This window comes from Ammospiza nelsoni, chromosome 2 (assembly GCF_027579445.1).
Source record: "Ammospiza nelsoni isolate bAmmNel1 chromosome 2, bAmmNel1.pri, whole genome shotgun sequence".
Lineage (NCBI taxonomy): Eukaryota > Metazoa > Chordata > Aves > Passeriformes > Passerellidae > Ammospiza > Ammospiza nelsoni.
The window spans coordinates 43,457,749-43,477,133 of NC_080634.1; the positions used below are offsets into that span (position 1 = coordinate 43,457,749).

At 39.2% G+C, this 19,385-nt stretch overlaps 1 protein-coding gene across 1 annotated transcript in view; it reads right to left on the reverse strand.

Moving 5' to 3' along the window:
* The window catches only part of TRPC6 (transient receptor potential cation channel subfamily C member 6), a 78,639-nt gene extending 59,593 nt beyond the window's left edge, over positions 1–19,046 (reverse strand). The window contains exon 1 of the mRNA XM_059493766.1: positions 18,904–19,046. Within this exon, the coding sequence (XP_059349749.1) occupies positions 18,904–19,046 (143 nt within the window). The remainder of the gene's footprint in view (positions 1–18,903) is intronic.
* Positions 19,047–19,385: the final 339 nt, after the last annotated feature.

The window sequence follows — 19,385 nt, forward strand, 5'->3', positions numbered from 1 at the left end:
ATGAACCCTGTACGGTGCTGTATCAGTAACAGCACTACCAGCAGATCAAGGGAAGTCATCTTTAGCCTTTTCTGAGCACTGTTGAGACTCTGATGGGCACATATGGAGTACTGTACTGTACTGTGTCCAGTTCTGGACTCACACGACAAAAGTAAGACATGAACACAACAGGGCAAGGCCAGCAAGTGCTCAACAGTGCTGGAGCTCAAGAAATGAAAGAAGAGATTGAGGAAACTCTTCTTATCCATCTTGAAGGAAAGAAAGCTGAGGTAAAGATCTTACTGCTTTCTATAAAGACCTGCTGGAAGGGTATGAAAATAACTGAGCCAGACTCATCTCAGTGAAAGGACAAGATGCAAAAAGCAGAAGTTGCAACACAATATATTCCGATTTTATTTAAAGAAAAAATGCTCCCTCGTGGCACAGACTGATAAAATAATTTGTGGAGTCTCCACTGCTGGAGACCGAAATCGTTCAAACTCAGCTGAACAATACCATGTGCAACATGAACTAGCTGGATCTTCTCTGAGCAAATAAATAAGTATATTTTGGAAGCAGAGAAACATAAGAAACAGGAACTGTTTCTGAGAGGCAACTATGTTACAAGTGATTGAATATGGACAAAATCATCACCAGCAAGGTGTGGTGTATGGTAATAAATGATAAAAAGTCAAGGGAAGAGCTATTGAAAAAAACTGAAGGAACTGAATTGCTGCTTCTTGATCTGGGAGGACCTCCAGTGCACAAAAAATTTCTAGATACATAATGCTTCAAAGAAAAAAGAAAAAAAATATTTCCTTGAACTAGGCAAGGAGTTATATCATGAAAAACTGTAGAAGTTAAACATTTGGAAACCAGAATTCAACTCTTATTTCCTTCCACCAAGCAATTTCTTCAATGACAACAGTATTTCCTAACTTAACAAATAAATTCCTATATGACATTATATCAAATGGATTACTGAGTCCTGGTACATTAACTCTTACTGTCTTTCTTATTAATATACAATTAATCTCGCAGTAGCTGGCAATTAGCTACATTTAATTTTGTCATATTATTCCTTTCTTCAATTTTCTGTCTAAAGCTTTGTATTCTGTTCTTAAAATGGAGCTGGTATATCTACCATTCAGTAGTCACAAAATATCACCCCTATCTGATAGAGCTATTAAAAACTGTAATGGCAAAGAAAAGACTGCTTGCCTTTAGAACTGAAAGTTTCTGATAGGCTTTGAAAAAATTATTTTAATATTTTCCATATTCCTTTTATAACATTTTGAATCAACCCTACAAACATGAAATTTCATTTTAAGAGACAGACTTCTAATTCTTCCTCTGAGCATCTATCTGACTGAAATGCAGTTTATTTTTTACCACTTGTATTTCATAAATTTCAGTTACTGGCCATCTTTAGGATGCCTAAGCTTGTGTGAAGGTGAAAGGGCTTCTAAATTTTAAGGACTCCAGCTGGTGATCTACACAACCCTTTGACATTTCAATATCCACATGAGAATATGTTACAGAGCCTTTCTATTTTGAATTATTTTGTCAAGTGCAATGATGCCTTCAGGCTCTAAATGGGAATTTTGGTCATTGAAATGTACATTTTAGAGTAAAGAAAGCATAGATAAAAATCTGCTTCACTAAACTTGCCCTACAATATGGAAGCCACAGTATCCATTTGCCCTGAGTTGGAAACCTACCCCTATTGCAAAAATCCAAATCATGACCTCTATCTGGTTCAGAAAGTCCAAAAATCAAAATCTGATCAACTCACAGTATAGAAGTCCCCAAAGAAAACTCTCAGCTTGATAGTGTACTATATATATTGAGATGTAACTTTAAAATTGAGACTGTTTCAGTGCTTTTCAGGCTTGAAGGTCACCATTAACTTTCCTTGAAGTTATTACACTTGTAACTGGAAAAATACAGCTAAATGAGTACTGAATAGCTGACTACCTAGTACTTTTTCAGTAGGATAACATTTCAAGGAATGCACATAAAAACATTCTGCCATGATCATACACAGGCAACTTTATCAAACCTTGAAGCTCACATTAGGAAATTCATTTGAAAGTCACAAAATCAGAGATCTTTTAAATCCAGTGCCAGAAAAAATAAATAAAGACATTTATTCTCACAGTAGTTATAGTTGCCCATGCAGTAAGCTCCTCATTCTGTAAGTGGTATTACAATCTAAGCATACAAAATCAGAAAAATTAGTCTTCACTTTCTTAAAATAAATTTACTATTTGGAGGGCTTTGCATGTATGAAAAAATGGCTTTTTAGAGTTCATAATAAGTTAGTCTTCAAATAAAATATATCTCAGTGTTGTCCATCTATATAAACTTTGCACAAACACTGCTCCCTTCCCACAGCCAATGCCATAAATAAGGGTGATCTCAAGATGGTGCAAGCTGTTACAAAACCACTCTGTTTTTCCCAGTTATGCTCTCATGCATAAATGCCCATTACTCCCATTACATTTATCTGTGTCTCAATTGCATTTATAATATCATCTGTACCACGATTCCCAAGAATTGTTTTTGTCAATGATAGGAACTCCGAAGATAAACATAAAGAGGCCTGAACTGACATTAAAGAAAGTGGATGACAGTGAACTTATTTTTTGTAGTTTTGCAAATTAGAAATCATCCAGTCATCCACTTAAGAACAAAAAATGCAAATTTTTAAGGTTCTCAAATCAAAACATAACACCCCTCACAAGACACAGACAAAAGGCAGTTCAAGCAGCAAGAATGTAAGTCATCCAGGTAATTGAGAATGCACACAGCCCTTCAGCCTGCAAAAGGAAAAGTTAATCAGTCAATATCTGGAGAAGCGCAGGAAACAGAGCACAATTTTTATAACTAGAAATGAAAGTGTTACATAAATCCAGTAATATCCAGTCAAATACACTTCACCTTCAATAAACAATCTGCAGAGATGTGAGATGGATACACAATGCTGAAAATTACAAGGTTCAAGGCTACTGCAGGAGAACTGTACAACAGCACTTGTTCTCCCATCCTGTCATCTGTAAGAATATCTGAAGGTCTGTCAGTAGATACTTCAACAGTTTGTCTAAAGCCAAGATACACTATATGTTTTTAATGACTTTCTCAGATATATCCAGGTTTTAGTGTGTACATACTGCGATTTGCACTTCAAAATTAATTCAGTGGCTGATTTTTTTTTTCCCTGTAGTCAGCAGGCCTTATTCTCAATTTCTTGCTCTTCAACCAGACATGAAACATTGTGATTCTCTGCACTGACTCTACTATGAGTTAACACCACTACTCAGGGCTGACATATTTAAATTGTCAGGTAGCAAGAAGAAACCATCACTGTTAAATTAATTCTCATTCTAATACTTTACCGTCAATAAAACCTCTTAGGAGATAAAAATCCTACTGTTCATCTACTCCAGATCATTTGTCAATCTTCATTTATGCAAATAATCTTGTTTTTAACCCCTTTAAATCTACAAAACTGATAACTGCATTAATGCCTTATAACATGCTTTATAAAATTCACACACAGAAACAGATTAGCTCAATAAAAGTAAAATAGTTCCATGCCTATCCATCCTTCTGTCAAATCATATAAGCACTGTTAACTAATGTTAAATGCCAGAACTAAATTTTTATGTCTTTCAAAATTTCTCACTCATATTATTATAAACTCCATTAAATGACTCATTAATATTCAATTAAATACTAGAGAAAATTTAATTTATTGCTTCCAAATGTAATGAACCATAAAAATGATTAAAAACATTTAGAAGCACAGAATGCCAGAATCATGTTTAGGAGTGTGATACAATACATGCACTAGGAAAATTAAATTAATTGGTTTAGTATATTTAAAAGTCCATTTTTTAAGGTCAGTAAGATTAATATACTAAATATGTGAAACTAGAAAAAAAATTTTTGTAGAACCAAAAGAATAGTAAAGTATTAGTGTGGGCTCTTTCCACTTCCTTTTACGTAACTAAAGTCTAAGTTCATAAAAGTAGTTTGTTGCTTTTCACTTTAGTTGCCTTAAAACTATTAAGACTTAATCACAGGGTAAAGTGCTTTCTGAATTGGAGGGGTCTTAAGGTTGAATACACACTTATGGGTAGGCTTAGATAATTTACATTTTTATACTACTTCCACTGCTCCCTACATACTTTTTGTGTACAGATTAATTCAGAAGCTTAAAGAACTACAATTTAAGCACAGAGAATCCCATTTGTCACAACAAACTAACAGCTATCAAGTGCCTTGTAGTCCTCTCATTTATAAGCTGCTAACAACGATTCTTTCCTGCATTGCTGGTCATAAGTTAGTAATATTCTGCTTGAATGGAGCCCCTATACTCAGACCCAGCCTCAGAAGAAGCAGCAGCTTCTCTAACACTGCTTGCCTGCTGCCCACGTCTGGGATTTTACCTCCCTGGACACAAAACCAGATAAACAGTTCTGTGTGTGCCAGTGCACCCCACAAGGCTGGCTACTTCAGACACCCCTTTTATGCACCTGTGGGACCGAGACATGGTCCTGTCTTCTCCCTGACTCTCTCTGCACCTCTGGGTAAGCCTACTGAAGGATATCCAGCCAGAAGGGCCATGCATTTCCTTAGCTCAGAAGCTGCAAGACCCCCTAGGGACCTTAATCCCAAGTGATGGGAAGGGAGCAGGAACTCCTGACTGCCTGCCTGCCTTTTTGCAATTCATATAATGTAAGGTCCAGAGACCATCCACCCACAGAATTTTCAGCAGGTGAGGATAAACACAATAATACAGTGATAGGATAACACAAGCTCGTGCTGGCAGTGTGAAGAGCTCTGCTGAACTCTCTACTTTGATCATTTAATGATAGGGGGTAATTTCCTCTCATTCCAATTAATGCCATCTATTTTCAAAAGGGAGAACATATATGAGCATGTGCATATGTTACATACGTATCTATAAAAGGAAGGAAAACAAACATTTATCACATAGTAAAGATAACAGAGCTCATCCTAGACACTGAATGTATTTAAATCCAATTGCAATACAGCAATCCAGGAACTGCATCAGGGGATACAAGCACAAGTTGAAACACTGAACAGAATTCAGACCAAACTCACAATGTCTTGTTTTACTCCTCTTCCCTGGTCTTCTAGAGGTATGAATTACTTCTGGCATGAGTCAGACACCATTTTCACCAATAGCTTAGCACAGTTTATTTTACAGCTGTAGTTCCAGACAATAGGGTATGGTATCAGCAAAAAATGTCAGAGAAACACAAAAACCATCTTGAACAGCAGGCCTGGAGATGATTAGAAAAAGAATAAATAAAGTAATGCAAAACACCCTAAAAAGACAGCTTTTCAGGTAGCTGCTTCCTCTGTTACTTGGTCAGAGGAATGCTGCAGAAGGTAAGAAGTCTAAATACATCGCTTTCACTTTATTTTTATAAAGGTTTATTAATTTTAGCTAGCCACATTTTTAATTGCTTGTTCTAAACCAAGACTACTGGGCATCCTTTAAGAAAAACATGCACAAGAGCCTCAGTAAGATTGTTCTTATCCTCTGTAAGGATAAGAAAGCCCAGAGTTCACAACAAAATTCCATCAAGCTGCAAAGTACAAATCCTAGACAGGAAACAACATGGTAACTAAGATTACTCCAATATTTCCACATGCAATGCAAGTAAAGACAGAAAAGAATGGAACAAAATAAAAAAAATTGCTAACTGAATGAGGGGGAACACACCTACATGGTTTAACCATAAAGCCTACAGTGAATGACACAAAACAGTGAATCTCTAACAGGGCAGATCAACATGCCCTCCAGTCAGCACTGAACTAGCACTCCAACACAGGAATAAACTACGCCTTAATCAGATTAGTCAGCTTCTGGGTTATAATAAAAAATTGAGTATTTCTTTTACCCTCAGAAGGTCTATTCAGCCTGTATTTCTTTCTTGTAGATCTGACTACTAATATCAAACGTAACTGAAATCTGAGGAAAACTGCAAATATGAAATATAACAGCCCTGAGATCTCATCAAATTCCTAGGTAGAGTCTCCACATTCAGAATCTTTCATGGTGAAATACTATTCAGAGTACATTCGGTTTTTTTATTTCAGATGCTACTCCTTTTTATAAATATAATATCTTTCAATATATTCTCCTTTGTGCATCTCCCACTAATCTTGACCTGTCATGGGTGAGGGCTCTGAACTGAAGAAAACTGCCTAAAATAAGGATGGGAAAAAAATAAGGATTTTAACATCATGGATCCTCCAAGCTGAATATATGCCTCATGATTGCAGGAGAACTGGAATAATTTATGAGTGCATGCAATTGTGGATAAAAGGGACTGGACATGAAAGCTGTGTAAACAACTGATTAGGAAAATGACAAGCAACAACCTCAGGACTACTCAGAGTACAGGAAAAAGTACTAAAGATCTTTTAAACATCTGAATAGAAAAGAGCAATAGGAAAATCCATTGGAATTGGTTGAGCCATCAGGGGTTTAGGGACAGAGCTGCTTCCTTCTGCAGAAGCAGCATGTGCATTTTCTGCTTGGCATCTGAGGAAGAAGGAACAGTAAGCTGTCTCTGCTTTGCAAAAAAAGTAGAAGAGAGTATAATTATACTAAAGAGAGCAATTAACTTAGAGATAATGTTTCAAATAACAGAGATATACAATAATATAGCAATTACAAATGAGAAAAAGGTAATGATTAGGATTATTCCAGCAGTCACACTGAACTGATTCAGGAACTTCATATGCCTAACCATTTGTTCTTCCATATACTTTGTATAAAATAAAATATGTCCATCATCTAATATGAATCTGGATCTGACCTCGTACCTCTACAAAATTAAAATTTCACTAAGAAACTGCATTTGTAACTCAACCAACGATAAAAGGCTGACACCAACTTCAGAGAGAACACTAGATCTTCGCAAACTTTTCCTACCTAGAAAAAGTAAAGATTTGCACAATATACAATGCTCATGGTCCAGGAGACCATTTTTTTAAGAGCTGTGTTTGAAGGAAAATAATGAAGCGTGCTTATCAATGCTCTTCCTGCATCTCTGTTTGGAATAAGCCATTTTCATCATGTAAATGTGATGTACTTCTAATTAAAGAATCCATGCAGTAGCATTAAATTTACCTTAACACACGCACACAATAAAAACTGCAGCAGGATGCATAGGAGTTCCTGCAGAAGATCTTAGTATTTCAATGTGTGCATATGTAAACGGGAAAGCAGTAGAAAAAAAGGGAGTTACTTTGGTTTACTTATAATGTTTGTAATTACTGTTATGCAAATTAATTACCTTATAAGAATAAAGAAACAATGATGATGTTTATTATTCCCTGATATGCACAAGTACTTGGTATCACAACCTCAGTGACACTTTCAGAGAAAACAGAATTGGTGGCAAGTCACACACACAATTCCAGCAGGAAAAGATCATTTGGCTTTCTCAAATCTGAGATGTAATGGTGACTGCAGCACAGAGCACAACTCACAAAAGAGCTGTGATCAGATTTGATAGATCAAAGGCGTAGAATGGTAACAGCTACCATTACTTTAGAATTGCAGAATATTTTGCAGAACGTGTGACATTTGCAAACATTGTCACTCAGAAGAGACTCCCTGGCCTCCACTGAACACCATGTTGCTTTTGATTCCACAGAACAGAAGAAATCCATGAACTAGCTAGCCACATGACAATGTTATTAGCTCTTGTTGCACTCCAGTCAGGTAATAATAATAGAATAGCATGGGAAGGATTTTACAATCACTTGACAAAGACTGTTATTACAGCTAAAATCAAGAAGTTTGCTTTCACAGGGAGAAAATAAAGTTTCAGAATATACAGAGAAAACCTTGAGACCTTTATCTTCAAGAAAAAAACATAAGGAAGAGAAGCAGGAAGAGTTCTGCCTTGCTAATATTTTTCTGGCAGGTAGCTGCTGTGGATTGAGATTTCTGTTTTTCCTGAGTTGAAACTGGTCTTGCAACTTGGTCTTTGACACCCTACAAACCTACCTTACTGCTAAATAATTCACTACACTGAAATATAGACATGAGAAGTTTTCCTAAGAGGTATTTATTCAAACTGACAGATTGATTCAAACTGTAAGAATTTGGAGCACTTACCTTTGGGTACACTGATAAATACCAATCAGAACCAGTTCTCACATGGTACTACTTATTATCAAATTATACTGGATTTGTAACATGCTTCAGAGAAGAACTGTAATTTAATTAAAACCTTCCTTAGTTAAATACTGTTAAGTGATAAAGAATGATGATTCTAACATCCAGAGAATCCAGTGAATCAAAGCAGAATAACAATGTACACCGTTTTTTAGCATGAAATTGCATGGGCACTAGCAGAGCTAAGACTTATACAGTAGTAGGTTGTTGGCATGGAAGGGAACTCTCCTCCTGGAAAAATAAAGTACATCAGGAGAAATAAGAATCAAAGTGGCCTTTTCATTTATTTGGTGCTGTATATAGGTTCTGAAAAAAAAAACCTCATCAGGAATTCATCTTGCTTGTCTAACTGCCTAACCTCACTTACCAGATTTTAACCAAATACATTAAAATTAAGGGGACAAGGCGAGGCTCCATTACCTGAATCCAAACTTTTACATTGTAGAGGAGAAGAAAGCATTTGTATGGTTGCTTTGTAACTGATCTGGAATGTAGAGCTTTGCATCGTTCCACAGCACAATCAGCTACATTCTCCCACTGAAGGGAGACAGAACTGTAGTTTTGGTCACAATAGCTTTGCCTGGGCTGGTCTCTTGAGAGAACACCATGAGCTGAACACCCTGAGCACTGCCCAGGGACTCAAGTCACGTCTGCAGAGCAGGAAAGAGTTCAGCAGAGCTGGAGCTGTGCCCTCTACAGCCATCCTGGGGGGGATTCAAAAGCAGTTAATATTGGATCAACCCATGCATGATTTATGGTGGCTTCAACAAACCAAATGCAAACATTCTTATTTCAGCCATACTGAAACACTTTTGATCAAAAAGCCAATGGAGAATACTTCTGAGAACAGTGCTGTCAAGACTTATTTGGAAAAAAAGAATGAAAGTGATTTTTTAAACTATGAAAATAGATACTAAACCAGTAACACTCCACATGAGCAGAAGTCTCAGATTTACTCAGCCTTCATTTTTACATAGGACTTGGGAAATGGGAACACAGCCTTCCTCTATATTTTGTATTGGAAAAATGAAATTGTTTGGGTTTTTTTGCCAGGGATAAAAGGTGACATCCAAGAAGAAAGGAAGGGGAAGGAAATAAACCCAAAAGACAAAACACACACTTTCAGAGTTTTACTTACAATTTTTATTTACTGAGAAATTGGATAGTTTTCCTCATGATTCTCCTGTAAGTGTTATGCCATGTACTCTCTGGAGCAGCAGTAAGTGCAGCAGCAGTAAGTGCAAAAGTGTGAGGAGCAGAGGGCCATGCTCTCATGCAGCAATAATGTCTGGGATATAAAGTTATTCTAGTTGATAGATTATTTCTCTAGATGCTGCACATGAAAAGTGTCATGAAAATAGTTTTACCATTCTTCACCACCACTCTGCAATGTCCCATTCCTGTACATAAGAACATAAAGCAGCTGCATCTCTCTTTACTGGAAATTACCTTGAATTTCTAGGAAGATGCTAATTGATGACTGGAGACAGGTGGGAAAAAAAGGCAGTCTTATTTTGTACATCCATAACTTTTTTGATTCCTTTTAAACATCTCCAGTTACATAGCTTTTAGCACCTTGCCTTTTTTTTTAATATATTTAGCAGTCATAATTTCATATTTACTGCCTCTTATATTCTCAGAAGTAGTACCTTGAAGAATATTGGAATAATACTAGATGTTTTCTTCTAACTTTTGTCTCAGTCTTGGGCTCAGGGGCTACTGAGCAGAGTGAGAGGTAAGGTGATCCCATCAATCACTGACTCTTCAGCCAGGACAGTGACACCTGCTAGCATATCTGAACATACTCCACTAATGACCCATGGCCTGTACTCAGGACAAATGTTATGACTACAGCAACACGAGAAGCAGCCCAAGGAGCATGACAAAAAGCTGTGCTTACCTGAACATCAGGCAGTGTGACACAATCACACAGCTGGAATGATCCTGACTGCTTGCTATCACACAGCTGGAATGATCCTGACTGCTTGCTATCACAACACAGCAGAGAAGTACAAACCCAGCAGGCAGAGGCAGGATCCCAACCCTGCATCACATGCAAAAAGAGCCACCCCATGCCCCTCACCAGCAGCAGCCTGCTGCTGAGTCTGGATGAGAGCTTGCACAGATGGGCACATTTCCATTTTCAGATGGCACTCAGCACTACTAATCTTGTTCCATATTTCTTACAATAAAGAGCACTCAGATGACTGTGCCACTGTCAAGGGGCTGTCTGGTTGGAAATCCATATTTGGGGTAACATTCCCCCTCTGCCAATATAATATTGATAGATTCAGAAGAATTATTCCAGACATAGAAATTATTCAGAAATGACATCTCACTCAACAAAAGATACTTTGCCGTTGAATCTGTCATGTAATTCTGATTCCCCAAAAGTGTCCTCAGGCCTCTAAATACATACAGGAACTGGACCACATGCCACTGCAGTGATTCTACTTCCCCTCCTCCTCAATGTGTACTTCCATGCCTTTTCTGGCCCTCTGGAGATATCAAGACCAGTATGCAGTCAGAAACCTTGTCACAGAGTTTGAAAAAGGCACACAGACACCCAGCAGTGCTGCTTCCAGCACCTTCCTCACTGAGCAATGCCCTGCACAAAGCTAGTTAAAACCACAAAGGATGTTCTTTCCCTCTAAGGCATTTTCAATGCTCTCACTGATAACTAGGGAAATTTTTGCTGGCTTACAGATTTGATGTAAAATCAGTAAAATAGAAACATCAGGTCATGAAAGATCCTCAGACAGCTTTGTAAAATGAGAGGCATTAGCCCTGCTATCTCTAAATCCTCGCCTAGGTTATTTTTTTTTAGTTTCTCTTCCTGTTATGCATTAAATGGTGTTGCTGATTCTAGGATGGAAGTGGCTGTGGGGTAAGAAATCCCAGTGTATATTTTATATATCAACTTGTTAGGTAATATCATTATTATTTTATCATACAAAGAAGTTCTGAAATTTCACTGTCACGTCATTTGCTGTTTACCTACAAATGTGCTCACATCAGATGTTGCTAAATGATTAAATAGCTGTCTAACTTAAACCTCTGAAATTCTTTTCTGAAGAAAAGTAGGAAACATTAACTTCTTCAGCTTTGTACCATATTCAGCATTCATTTTGCAGACCTGGAGACACTGCTATTGCTGACTTTTTTGTTAGAAGTGCTCTGCAAAATGTTTCAAATAATCTAAACTCTATCTTCAGAAACTTAAGTCCCTCTCCCCTCCTAATTATTGGTGGTTTTATTTGTTGCTTAGACGTCAGTTCAAGATATTGCTAATTTTGCTCCAACATATCTGCCATGTTGTTGCAACTCCTTAGTCTTCCCTGGGCAGCAAGAGCTTGTTACAGACTCCCACTGACAACCAAGAGATTTGAATAGCAATATGGATTACAGCCCAAGTTTTCCAGCCCTTTTGATATTGTGTGGTTGAGTTTGTAAGATCCTGAAGTGAGAACATCTCACAATGAGAAGCCACACCAAATACCTAGTATCCTTTAAAAGCTTCATCCGGTGCTTATTACTTGAAAATGAAGTCATATCAGCTAAGGTTTTTAAGTGCTACTGCACTTCAATTGTATTTTTATCAAGGATTGTCGCAATTTTTAACTCATATGTCCACACTTAGAAGAGAGAAAACAAATTTTTCTCTTGTATGGGGAGAAATACTATTCTAAAACTCACTTGAGACGCACAAGATTTACTCTAAGACTCACAATAGCAGCAGTCTTCAAAAACTGTCCTGAGTAATTAAGAGGAAACTTGTTCTTAAAGGGAGAGGAATATAAAATCTACAGAGAGGAAGAGTCCCTGCTGCCTTCCCACAACCTGCCGTTTGCATCCGATTTGTCAGGATAACTAGATAACCCACTCTCCAGTGGAGCAGGATGATCCTTTGCAGAGCCTGAATGAACCCTGTGAGCAACCACCCTACTCTATGCGCTCCTGCAGGACAGAGGAAAGCAAAAGACAAGCAGTGGACATGGCACAGGCAGATCCCCCAGCATTCAGAATTATCCTTCAGGGCTAAGAGAAGCCTGAGAGTTCTCAGAGCACAGGATTTCTCTTTGAATAAACACCAGTAGTATAGCACACATGTGACCTTCAAAAACTCCTCTCCCACATAGCCCCAAATAAAGCTCTATAACCTTTCAATTACCGTTTCAAAAGCTTTTGTGTGTAATATACTTCGATCATTGTGGTTTCACTGGAATTAACTATAAATTAATAAATTCAGATGGAAAAAACTCCAAGAAACATAACTTCTCAACCTTAGCAAATGAAGATAATAAACTAGAAATTTCTAGTGCGTGTTTCTTTCATTAAGACATTCTTTATAATATTTGAAAATTGAAAGTAATTTTAAGTTATCTTAAGGAAGAAAAGCATATAACTAAAGATTAACACAGTGGAATTAAAACTAGTACAGAAAATCAATTACTGCATTGAAAAGCAAAAGAGAAAATTGGTTTATAACTTTCTATCATGAAAAACAGTTGCTTAGGAAAAATTCTCATAGAAGTTTACTATGGGCTATTACTACTTGGTAGGCCTAGTACATGCAGACAGAACAGGACTAACAAAGTTTATCAGTCTGGCCTGGCCAGTTGTTCCAAATAAGGGGGAAAATCATGACTTCAGATTTACTCAGCCTTTACAAAGCTGACACATGTTGATGGCAGGCAAACATCTTACAGAAGGAAAAGAAAACACAAATCACTCCTTAAAGATAAGGGAATTTTCCCCTTTGAAAAGCTGCTAAGCAGTCTGTCATCAGTCCTGAAGTCAGTCAATGTGCACAACAGGAGAAACCCAAGCTGGGCCAGGAGGAAAATCAGCACAACCAAGTGTTCCTCTGAACTAACCCCAGTGCTGACAGAAGATGACAGGAGGCACCAGACCAGCTCTGAGTCCATCCCTCCAGTCTGCTGGGCCCTCACTCATCTAGCTGCTAGCTAAGCTGATGTGACATGTGCAGACAGGGATAGGACAAGAGGAAAAGGCTTTAATTTAAACTAAAACAGGAGAGAGTTGATTAGCTGTGAAGAAGAAATTCTTTACTCACAGGGTTCTGAGACAACTGGAATAGGTTGCCCAGAGAAGTTGTGGATGTTCCATGCCTGGAAGTGTCCAAGGCCAGGCTGGATGGAGCTCTGAGCAAGCTGATCTAATGGGTGCCATCCCTGCCCATAGCAGGGGTGTTGGGATTAGATGACAATCTTTAAGATCTCCCCCATACCAAACCCTTCTAAGGTTTTGTGGAAATTCTCCAGACTGAACAGTCTGCAAAATTGTTAGTGCTGCAGCAGCAGCAGGCCTTGTGGTCGGCATTGTTTTCTACAGATCAACCATGATCCTTTGGTTTATGATCCTTCTTTCTACCTGCTTGAAAGGCCTCATAGATGCTAAATACTTTGTAAATATCCTCACTTCTCTGTTCTCTTCACTAAGGTAAATACTGACATCAAACCCAGAGTTTAATCAAGTTCTAAGACCAAACTGAACTCCAGTCATGCTCTTCTGAGCTGGCATCACCTGAGCTGACAACCACAATATTGATATTTTATTCATATGAGTAATTTTTTTTAACAAAAAGGAACTACTCTTCAGAAAACAAGTTATCTACTTCCCACAAAGCTTTGAGAAAGCACCTAAAAATAACAATACTTGATATGCCATTATTTCACTTATTCAGGGTTACTGTAGTAAATCTCACATTTTATTCTTAATGCCAAAGTTTGCCTTTTGGCTATTTTTTCCAATTTTGACAAAAATGTATTCAAACATATCAGACTAGGGGTTACAATACAGCTGTGCTGACAAATGCACTATTAGTAGAAAAAATGTAGTTGGACAGAAATGGATATGGAAGGTAAGCCCAGACCAGGACCTTAGTCAGTCATCTTCACATTATATTCCACACATTTTATTTCACTAAAAATAGTATACTTGATTGTGTATATCAGTGCTAAACAAATAATAAACTTTCTACTTCAAGACAAAAATGTTAATCCATTCCAGAGAACACTGCCTGTCATTTAATTACCATTAAGCTTTTTGTCCACATTCAATTATCCAAACTTAGATTTAAACACTGCTTATCAACGCAAGTCCTTTAAGCCTCCTGTTGAGTGGACTCTGTGTAGCAATGGCTACACCCACAAGTAAGTGCACAAACCTGTATATAAAACTCACTGTATGCACTTCAAGTTTAAGGCCTTCTGCTAAGGCATTGCCTCACACCGCACAACAACCTGAGGTATGAAAGCAAAACAATTTGATGGACACAGTTTAACCAGCAAACTCTTCTTCTGCTTGTGTTTGCAGAGCTGCAAAGTCTAACACAGCTTGATGACGCAGACCCACCGTGCCAAATCATATTTATTTGGGGATACCAATACTGGCAAGAATTCTTCAAGTAGCCAGTTATTATAACCTTCAGCTTCTGTGGTGGGAAATGCTGCTGGGACAATGTTTGACAAACAGCATGCTGGTTATTATATTTACATTGAAAAGTATGCCATACACATCCCACACATTTCTGAATCACTACTCCACCTTCCTCATGCAAATTTAACAAATTACTTATATTTTTATGGAAATCTTACAGTTTTATAAAATTATGTCCCCCAGGGAGTCAACTTTCATTTGTTTGGTGACTAAATGAGAGTTAGGGTATAAATAAACTTACAGATATATCGCAGTGGCTCAAGAAAAATTATTATTCATAATCATAGCATAGGAAACTGGGTACTGTAGCTGACCAAAGAAGCTCCCAGTTAAATTACTGAGTGTACACAGTGAACACAAGAGTGCCTAACAACTAAACCCAAGAAATCCCACAAGCCTGCACCAAAAATGAACACATGTGGGGGAAAAAGTCTACTTAATATGAAATAAATAGGAATATGTGTGATGTGAAAAGTGAAGCATTCTCTTCTACCTGCTTGCAGGATACACAGTGAACTAAAAGCTGGGGGGCTTGATAACAATGTTGTTGTCCTTTTACTCGAGAGCCAAGGGATTACATTCAGTCACCCAGAATATGAGAGATTCAGATATGATTTTTTTTCCAGTGCCCAGTATGAATTAGATCCATCAAACATAAATCACATTATGATCTGTGCATTTGTTCCATACACTAGGCTATAAAAGGAAATGAACCCCCCTCCATACCAACTCTTCTACCTTTTTGATTTCAACGAGACTATTGCAACATATTTTCAGAAGACAAAGCATCTCATCAAAGAGGATGACAATCGGAAACACAGCTGCCACATTGTACAGTACTCCCTGAAGAGATTATGTCTAATGAAGAGTCTGGAAAATAATTTTACAGGTCATTTCAAGCAAGACAGTTGAGACTAGAGATAAAAATTACATTATGTCAATGGCAGAAACCATTACATTGCAGACAGGAAAGAAATCATTAAACATGTTATTTAACAAAGAATAGGTTTTTAAGAATGTACTAGGTTTGGTAATTTCAAGAAACAGCTGGAAAACCACAAAAGTTGAGGAACAGTCTATGTCTCAAGGCAGTTATCGACATCAGAACCCTTTTCCCCTGTTTTCATCTGATAACTTGTGTGCCTCATTTACTTTACAACTGACATTTTAATACACAATTATTCCTCCTCACATCTATAAGAAAACATCTATTTTTCACAATGCAAAATATTGTGAAGTATAAATAAGCATTCTAACCAGATGTCTGACTGAATTAGTGTCTTCTCACTAGCTTAGTACACTGACAATCTGTCCTTCACTAACATTTTTCCAGCAGGGAAGTTTACATACAAGTGCTATCACTTCCAAATCCTACTGCACATCAGTGCTCAGACGTGGGGTTAGACATTAAAATGCAGCTTCCATCCTGTTTTAAACCTCAAAACTGGGCTTTTTGCCAATGAAATACTTGCACAGGAGGGACAAATCCCAACATATACACATTTTTGAATTGCAATAGTCAATCTTCTGACATGTATATTGCACTGTATTTCTTGATACATAAGAGGCAGGACTCAATGACCACATGGAATAGCACTACTAGAAAGAAAATGTTTACTTGCATATAATTTCTAACACATCTTAGAAGCCTAAGTCTTAAAAAGTAAGACTTTGGAGTAAGTAAGTAAGTAATCTTTTGGAAATAATTTATTTACACATTCTACAGATTGCCTAAATTTTAGATTTCCTGCTTGAGGTTCTGAATTCAAAAGAACAGCAGAATTTTTCAGCACAAAATTCCATTCAAATTTTGGTTTGCATCATGCCACATATAAAGGTAAAAGCCTTCCATCCATTGCCAAAAGACTGTGTGACCCTACTTGGCACAGCTGATAAACTCAAGGTACCTTCTTGAAATCTTTTTTGCAGTAAAGATACCTTGGATACAGTAAAGCTGTTCTCCAGAAAGAGGAGCTAAAATACAAGAAATACATCTCTGTAAATGGTTTGGGTTATTATTATCATCCAGAAGCTACAGCACTTAACGGCAGTCACAAAACAACACATTAAAAGCATGTGCTACAAACAATGTCCTCAGTAACATCAGCATTAGCACCAAATCACCATTTGAGAAAAACTATTCCTTAGTATCAAGCTACTTTTCAAGCAATAGTCACGTGCCATATTATGCCAGTAAGTGTGTTACCCTCTCAGTAATGTTTAAAAGGAGGTAAAACTCAGCTTTTTTGGACATCAGCTGTACCGTGCATTACTGATCTCCATTAATCACCATAACAGCATCAGGAAATACCAGTAATTTGAGGAGTAAAAAAAACATAAGTAGAGATAAGTATTCTTACTGCATGTAGATGATAAGGAGTATAAAGATCATATGCTACACATGGCCCAGCTTATTATTTATTAAATTCTTGGCCATATGAAGGCCTCTAGCAAAACCAATGACTTATGGTTGAAAAGGCATATCTACAAAATGTACCTGAAATGTGATATAGCTGGAAGTTAGGCAGAAAAATTCAAAAACTGCTTGGTAATCACTGTAGCCTAGAGGAGCCTGTTCACTCACTGCATTCATCCATGCCAGCCAAGGAAGCCCTGGCAGTAGCTACATGTAGGCATTGCCTATGGATCTCTGGGAAGTGATTCTTTTCCATAACCAGAGAAACCCCAAAGAACAACTTCTCTTCATGCCTAATGTGGATGTGAAAACCAAGCTCTTGATAACTTCCTGTAGTTAGTGCTACCCTGGTTCTACAAAGCAACTAGATTAGGATGCAGGCTGTCCCTATGGCCACTGTGAGGTGATGAGAGGCAGTCTCCACACTGAGAGAGTGATGGACCAGGAGCTGCAGGCACAGGCACTTCTTTCACTTCATTCTTGAAGGGAAATTATCAGCACCCCACAGACTTGCAGACTTTGTTCGAAGAGATGATTTGAAACACTTAACGCAAGCTCTATCCTCTCACATCTGCACAACCACTCTGAGTGAGTAGATGGCAAAAGAACTTCAAACTGCCATATTAGTTCAAAGCTTTAGTCCACTAGTGAGAACCAATCTGAACTAAACATCAGAAAGCTTTTTTTTCTGAAAGGATTCATTAGATATTTGCATTAGATACATTCATACATGTAGGGTTTAAGTCCAATGTGCAGTAATATATGCTGTTACACATAGCTCCATGAGCATACTGAATTAGTGATCCACAAAGACACTCAAGAATAGCAATACAGCAGTAAATTTTGAAAACTCTGGTTGTTCTTAGCTGAGTTGATAAATATTCAAGCACTCTAAGTGTTCCCAGTTTCACTGTTGTTATTCCTTTCCTATATCCAGGTAGCTGTCAAGTGGCTGGTAGGTGGCTCACAGATAAAACAGCAAATATTAGGAGAGCCTGATAACTGTAATTTACCATTTAAGCAATAAAATATAATTTGTAAAAAAGAAAGTACACATCTTCTGGCAATCATCTGAGATTTTAGGACTCATCTTGCATTGCTTAATACCCATTTTCCCCCTGTTGGGTAGGTTCTCCTCAGAAGCATTAACAAGTGGTAATTACAGTAGTCATGCTGACAGCACATAACCAAAGGGACACTGCCAACACTGAACGCCAATAGACGTGGATGTTAAGTTGTAGTTCCTGGAACCTTTGTAATTTATGTTTACATAATTCAGCTTTTATTGCATATGTTCTTACACTCTGCTTTAAATGATAACTACCTGCCAAAACTCACATAATGAAATTACACAAGGCTACGCGGCCTTAAAGATAATTATAGGAGGATAGGATTTTTTGTAATTATTTTGCAATAACGAAAGGAGGATGGTTTTATGCACACACCTTCAATGTGCGCTCTCTCGGCGGGAGCAACCGATCACAGGAATTAACATTAATTACATTAAACCCATCAGACACCATCAGTTCTATGTACACCCGACGTCTCCTGCCCTGCTCTCCACAGCTGAGCCCAAGCCACCCTTCGCCTCCCTGCCAGCGGGAAGGCACCACGCCGTGCTCAGAGGAGACCTGCCAGCGCGGGCACGGCGGTGCCAACGCTGCTCCTCCGCCTTGGCAAGCACAGCTGCTGCCCCGGGGAGGCGCGGGAAGCTGTCAGGTCCCCACACGGCTGCCCACCAGCGCCGACCCCCGCCCGCCGCCCCTGTCCCGCGCAGAGACGGAGCCACCCCGGCGCGGCCGGCGGGACTCACACGGGGTAGAAGGCGTAGGGCGGCAGGGCGCTCTCCTCGCACAGCTCCGCGTCCAGCAGCAGGTAGTCCTGGCTGTCGTTCCGCCGTGCCCCGGGCGCCGGGGAGCTGCCCTTGCGCGGGGCGTAGGGCTGCGCCTGGCTCATGCTGTCCCGCGGCCGAGCTGCGCGGCGGCTCCCTCGGGGCGCGCCGGCAGCGCCGCGGAGGCACCGGCGCTCGGGGCCGCGCTGGGCTCTCGCCGGCAGCGCTGCGGCCCCGCTCGCTCCGCGCCCCGGCAGCGAGGGGCTCCCGGCAGCCGGAGCCGGCAGCGAGGGGCTCCCGGCAGCCGGAGCCGCCGCCCGCCGCGCCGCGGGCGAGGCGCAGCTCGGAGCGGGGGCAGCAAAGTTTGCGGCGCGTCAGGCGGCGCGGCTGTCCCCGGCCGGAGGGAAGGGGCGGGAGGTGGGAGGGCGGCGGGCTCCGCTCGCCTCCCCTGGGGTTCCGATGCC